At 42.3% G+C, this 6,369-nt stretch overlaps 2 protein-coding genes across 2 annotated transcripts in view; both read right to left on the bottom strand.

Annotated features, from left to right (window-relative positions):
• Nucleotides 1-6,369, bottom strand: part of LOC137970910 (1-aminocyclopropane-1-carboxylate synthase-like protein 1) — a 114,647-nt gene that overhangs the window by 13,156 nt on the left and 95,122 nt on the right. The gene's annotated exons all lie outside the window — the stretch shown is intronic.
• On the bottom strand, nt 430-3,176 carry LOC137971050 (perlucin-like protein). Its single transcript, XM_068817769.1, has 3 exons — nt 3,151-3,176; nt 2,724-2,852; nt 430-1,044 (listed from the first exon to the last, which is right to left on the bottom strand). The coding sequence occupies exons 2-3, from the start codon at nt 2,779-2,781 to the stop codon at nt 599-601; spliced, it is 504 nt and encodes a 167-aa protein (XP_068673870.1). The 5' UTR covers nt 2,782-2,852; nt 3,151-3,176; the 3' UTR covers nt 430-598.

The raw sequence follows: 6,369 nt of genomic DNA, 5'->3' as shown, positions 1-6,369 counted from the left end.
TCCAGTGAGGAAAGGTAACGTGATTTCAATGTCTTTCATGCTACCTTATATTGACGTGAAGACAGTCAAGTTTTTTTCCGCCTGTTGAATCCTGATTGGTCAATTCAAATTTTTCGCGCGCCAGCCGTATGTAAGGCAACGTTTTCACAAAACGTAATCCTTCAAAAGGTATTTGAAAACGTTGCACGGATGAACGAAGAGCTAAAAAGAACAGAATTCGATCGTACATTTTACAAAAAATTCAAACTTTTAGTCAATAGATTTTGTTCATTGTTAGGGTTGTGTATTTCCGTGCGTAGTAAGGATGCGCAGAAACAATTAACGCAAACGTCTTAAAAACACTGACCTCCTTCTTCACAGTAACTGCTGTATTGGCCTCCTGTTATGCGACTGCCGAAAAATATGAACGAACAAAAAAAGCTAGCAATGGTTTAATTAGTTTTTTTTATTACACACCATTTCCTTAATTTCCCTTTTCCTTCATTACACTTTAAGTCCTTTTAGGAAAGAATCAATAGTCCCGCGTTAATAGCATAGTGTTCTTTAAGCAATCCTATGACAATTTTGCTGGTATTAATCGCTGAAATTGGCTTGCTATCTATGCCAGTTTCTTGCAGACAAAGCCGCATTCCCAGTTTTGGTACGCCTGATCCCTTGAACACTTCAGGTCATTCCAGTAGCCAGATGCCGTTTCGGGACGCTGATCTGTGATTTTCCCAGTAAACATCATGCCGCATGGTTCGTTGGCGTTCCCGTTCGGTTCACCTGGAGCCCAGTTCCTGTAGACTGGTACAGAGAGATCACTCCACCAGAAGTCTGAGCCTCGTGCATGCCACAAGAGTCCGATCCAGACCTGTTCCACACCTGGGGCGTCCCTCCTGGCTAGTGCTAGGAGGAAATCATTTTCCTGCTGACTGGTGATTTTCGCAAGGTCTGCATTCATTTCTGAACAGTAACTCAGTGCTTCTTTCCAAGTCTTTACGGTGTCACGGGCGTAATAGCAGAAGCCATCAAAAAACACCCATCCTTTGGGACATGATGAGTCTAAAAATATAGAGGTTATCAGGACCATTTATTAAGAAAATATCAAAAGTCAAAGGCCCTCCTTTGTGAGAAATCGGCGTCATCTATAAAAGTTAAATTTTATCCTCCTTACAGGGAATTCTAGGGGAGCAAAACCCCACAATCGGCACAAGAGCAAGACTATTTATCATAAATCTTGCTTTTAGTTCAGCCTCGGCGGCGTTTAACCCTTAAGCACTTATCAAAGTAAATCCCCGCCCCTCCCCGCCTCCAAACCCCGGGACTATGCGGACACAGCAGGGCATTTGGCACTTTGAACACGCTCCAATGAGCGGGGAATTAGCGTTGTTTGGAATATCATGCTGAATTGAGCGGGGATTGGACCGGAATAACACGTAGGAAATCCTTACCGTTGTGGCTCATTCGACCTAGTGGAATCGTACTAGAGACGATTTTCAATCTCGTACCCAGAGTCCGGAGTTTCCTAGGTCGGCGGCCGTGGACATGCTAAACGCTGGGGAAACGGAATTTTTTATCCCACAAATAGTGGCATTCCCGGTCTTTTTGTACGCAAGACAAATCTGATACGGAAGTGACGGAAGTGAAAGTGCGAGCTCTTGAATGGAAGCTTTTCTCGGGAGAACTAGTCACTCGATTCTCAGACAATCTGACGTTTTTGTTTCAAAAAGCAAGGCGAAAGTTTGCCTCTGTTGGTATCAGGAAGGAAAGAAATAACGCTGAAAATCTTTGAGCACTTCTATGCTCATCCCAGTATAAAGCTCTCTTTAGTACCGCCCGGCGCCACAACTTTGTCCCACCTGTACTCCTCAATCACATGCGGAAAACCCTGAATGCTTTGTATCTTACTAAACAGTCCAGCCTCGCACAGAGCAGTGCAGCTTGCTGATTAAGCCAACTCGTAATGGATTTTTTAGGCTCGTTGACACAATGCCTCTGTCGGAAATCGCACGCCTATAACGCAGTTATGAAAAGGCTTTCCCGAAAACTAGGTGTGTTCAGGCCGTAATTGAGCGAGTTACAGAAAATTAGAAAGTGCTGAGATCTTGCCAACTCTTGGTTTGTCTCTTTTTTGACTTCTCCAAAGCCCACGCAATGAGCAAACGGAAGGTCCCTAGCAAATCGGGTATTAAGTAGGAAGTCAAAATAGTCAACAACATCTAATGAGGCCAACCACAAACTCAGTTATCAAACACTGAAAGGAAAATTGAGGAAACTCCTCTTTGCACAAGACAGGATAAGTGCCCTGGATTTATTGATCTTGTACATGTTGTCACAACTTGCAATAAAACTATTCAACTTCCATTCAACGAATTGATTATTAGCAAAAAAGGCATAAATGTGTAGTTTTCAACTTACAAAAAGTGCCATGGACAAGACTTCTGGTAGTAACTGAGTACGTGATTAAATCACGCTCAAAGCAGACGAGTGCCACCCAAAGAACTCGACTTCTTAGCGCCTATGTTTACAAGCTAGCAAGCACAAAAACCGCGAAAAACTGATTCAAAGGCGCACGAGATTTAAAAAAATCACACAAGGCCTTTACTCCCTTTGAGATGCTGCAGAGACATTGTTAGGGACGGTCTTTACCACTTTTCAAACAGGGTAAAGGTGTTGATCAAGGTACGTATTTGAAGCTAAGGGACGTAAACCCTAAAATTGGCAAAAAGAGTTGTTCTTACACGCTTTAACAGCTGAGAGGTAAGTCAGGAGCAGCGTCGTCAGAACAAGAATCTTCATGCTGATGATAATCTTTGCTTTTCTCGAGGCCGACAAGTCAGTTTTCTGCAAGGATAGGGTCGGTTCTGCAACTGGATCAAGACAACAGCTTACTGAGGTTACTATTTGCGTCATTTTAAAGTTACTTAGCATTTTGATTTGGACTTAAAATGGTCCAAATGTACCGACAAGGTATACATCACCCATATCCTGCCATTTTCCATTTAGTTTAAATTGTCTCAGTTCACTTAAGCATTGTTACCAAATATGTACCACAGAAGCCGCACGCTCGACCCAAAGTTAACCCCGTTCATTTGGGCCTTCATGCAGGATAATTCATCAACGAGGAAAAGAAAAAGAAACAAACACCACAACAAATTCCACGTGTACCTTGTTCTGGCTTGCTATCTGCTCTAGCAGCTTGCTCTGTGTGAATGATAAGTTTCGTAGAATACTGAGGTCGTTATACGTGCGAGATAGCACATTGGAAGCCTAATTGACGTGTAATTTATGTCCACCGAAACAGCTGTGGTCCCATAGTCAGAATCACGGAAAACGATGACGAAGTAACCTTGATGTATATTTACTGAAGCGAACGTGAGATAAACCTTCAATTAGATTAATGGTGCCTTAAGTAAATGACTTGGTGTTGAAACAAAGTTGATTAAGGACGTTCGCGCCAATTGCTACTGCGCATCCTTACAGCGCACGCAAATTCACATGCCACGTCATGCATCGAGCGCGCGCGCTAACTACTGAAATGAAGAATGATAGAGGAAATGGCCATTGCTATAGCTTTGCTTGGATTTAACGATCTTGGATGTTCGGTGACCCCTACTTTTCTTTTCTTTTCGTGTCTGCTCTGACAGATGGCTGGTTGGTTCAAGGTGGGGGCGGGGATGATGACTGAAAAGACCCCTACTCGTCTAGTAGAGTCTGAGTCTTAAGTTCTCCAAGTATGTTCTTTCAACTCAGGACAGAAATACAGTCCCAGATACCTGATGAACTAGGAACTGGAAATTCTATGATGAGTGGGATTTTCCTTATCGGAACTACAATAAGTATTACTAATGGACCTAGGAACGGGGTTATGCTTCACTTTGTAAATTAAAACTAAAAGATCCTAAGACGCCTATTCTTTACAGTTGGCGTACCCGCTTGCTTTTATCATCTAGATGTAGTAGCAAAACAAACTCAAAAAACATAACTGTACGGTGTGTTCAACAGTTCTTCAAATATCTCTAACTCACTAGGGTAGACCTATAGAGTCCCACGACTTCGGAGAAGGCCTTACAAAAGTCATTAGTCCTAAGGGCCTCTAACAAGAGATTGTGGCATCTACCAGGTAGCAATTTCTGTTTTGGAGGTATTTTGATTTGGACGGGTCGATCTTGGTAGGACGTTGACCTAAGGCGATTCCTATGACCTTGTGGCCTACGTCGTTTGATGGTCAGTCCCTCCGTGTTTGCCTGTTTCTTCCTCTATCTGACTGATTTGAAAGTTGGTCGGGCCCTCTTGCTTTAACGCAGAAACTGTAAGATCTCAGTGCACATTTTATTTTTATCTAATTCTTTGGCAAGTTATTTCTTTGTTTTCGCGCCCGCTTGCTTCGTTAACAGTCCGTGCGTTCCGTCCTTTTTGTTTCACACTTTTCATTAAGGCTCTCTTAGGTCCGTATCGTACCAGTCTTCTTCAGTATATTTTGTTCTTCGGGTGTTTTCCTTTGGTTACCTCGTCAATGACAATTGCGCTAGGTGAAGTATTTAGCCCATCGTGTAGTTTTCCTCGGTTAACCGAAGACTGGAAGTTTAGATTTCAAATTTTCAGTTCCTTTTGGATAACATTTTGCTTTAAGGTGGCTTACTACGCTTTCGGGGAGGAATAATTGCTTCTTACCAATCTTTATTTAAATGCGTAGGAGTATTGCTTTCGGGTGGTCTGTGATGTTAACGCTCTCAGACGATGATTCTTGCTCGAGAATTAAAAATTTAATGTTTAGATCATGGCAAGCACTAAAAAACGTGTAGTAGGAAAGGGACTGGGAACCAGACACAGACATTAATATGCGTTCCGGGAACGTATATAAGGGGGTATACAATGATATACAGGGGTATAGAGGGGAATTCTTGGGACATTATACGTAGTCTTACATGAAGTACATACCCGAAATCTCACCGTGGGACCCTACCGTAAACTTTCAGAATCAATTTGTCGAAGTGAAACTCACATACTGACAAATTGTACAGAATGTAGAGTCTCTGGTAAAATCAATCACTTTCACTGACATTACACTAAATGACGTTCGCGCGAAAATTTTCCAGTCGATAGATTTTTTTAAAATTTTTTACTGCAGTTAGATAATGAGTTACTTGCGTCAGAAATGCAAAAAAACTAGGGGATCACCGTCTTCGTTTCAGAGATAAAGGTGGGGAAAACTTCCCTGATTTTGAAAAATTGGCGCGCGTAATTCAGCATGGTCTACAGGGGTTTATAGTCAAAAATATCGAAGGTGAGTCAACGGAGGCAAACAATCTGAGTCATATTTTGTAGAAGTGGGTCTGTTGGGAAAATAATTCCAAATTTTACTCCTGGCATACGGTGGCTGCGCCCGAAGTACGAGCAGCGGTCAAAACCTAGCTGTCCTACCGAAAGGACACGATAATAGCCATTTTCTTCGCAGCTAACAAAAATAAAAATTTGGTTTTATCAACGGAGTTGATAATGTAAATTGGCCACCGTACAGAGATTCTAAAAGCTGACGTTTCGAGCGTTAGCCCTTCGTCAGAGCGAATCGAGGGATTATGGGTTACGTGTAGTTTTTATAGTAGAGTAGGAGCTACGCTATTGGTGGTAACATGGCAACGTGAAAAATAGGAATATATTAGTTAAATGAAAAGCGTTCGTTAATACCGTGAGGATTAAGGGTGCCGATTTGAAAGATGAATTTTTGTTCCAGATTCTTGCGGCTTTCCGTCGTACCTAGATGTAGGGAAATGCCGCAGATAGCCATGTGTTTTTTGGAGTGGTTAGGCAGATTAAAATGGCGAGCGACTGGCTTGGATGTATCCTTGTCATTCTTCTCAACATCGCGAAGGTGTTCGCGGAATCGGTCACCTAGTCGTCTACCTGTCTCACCAATGTATAATTTATTGCATAACGTGCAGGTTATGCAATAAATCACATTTGCGGAGGTACATGTGAAACGATCGGTGATCTTAACAGATCGCTTAGGTCCCGATATCTTGCTAGTGTTAACAATGAAAAGACAAGTTTTGCATCGTGAGCGCGCGCATTTGAAAGTGCCGGGTTGCTCGTTAGTTTTGAGCGCGCTTCTAACTAAAAAGTTGCCTACGTTTTGGTCGCGTTTGAATGAGATAAGTGGAGGTTGCGAAAAGATTCTACCAGTCTCGGGATCATTTTGGAGTAATTTAAAATTACTAAGAATGATGCTTTTGACTGCGTGATTATGAGGATGGAAAGTGAGGGTGAATGGAATTCTGTCATTCTTATCTTTTTGTGACGTTTGTAGTGATGACTGTCGATCAAATTGTTGGGCGCGATGATGGCCCGCTTTGACCACAGAGACAGGATAGCCACGTTTTTCGAAGA

Source organism: Montipora foliosa, chromosome 9, assembly GCF_036669935.1.
Source record: "Montipora foliosa isolate CH-2021 chromosome 9, ASM3666993v2, whole genome shotgun sequence".
Classification (NCBI taxonomy): Eukaryota; Metazoa; Cnidaria; class Anthozoa; order Scleractinia; family Acroporidae; genus Montipora; species Montipora foliosa.
The sequence above is the reverse complement of the archived record's forward strand: the minus strand, read 5'-3'. Positions and strand labels throughout refer to the sequence as shown.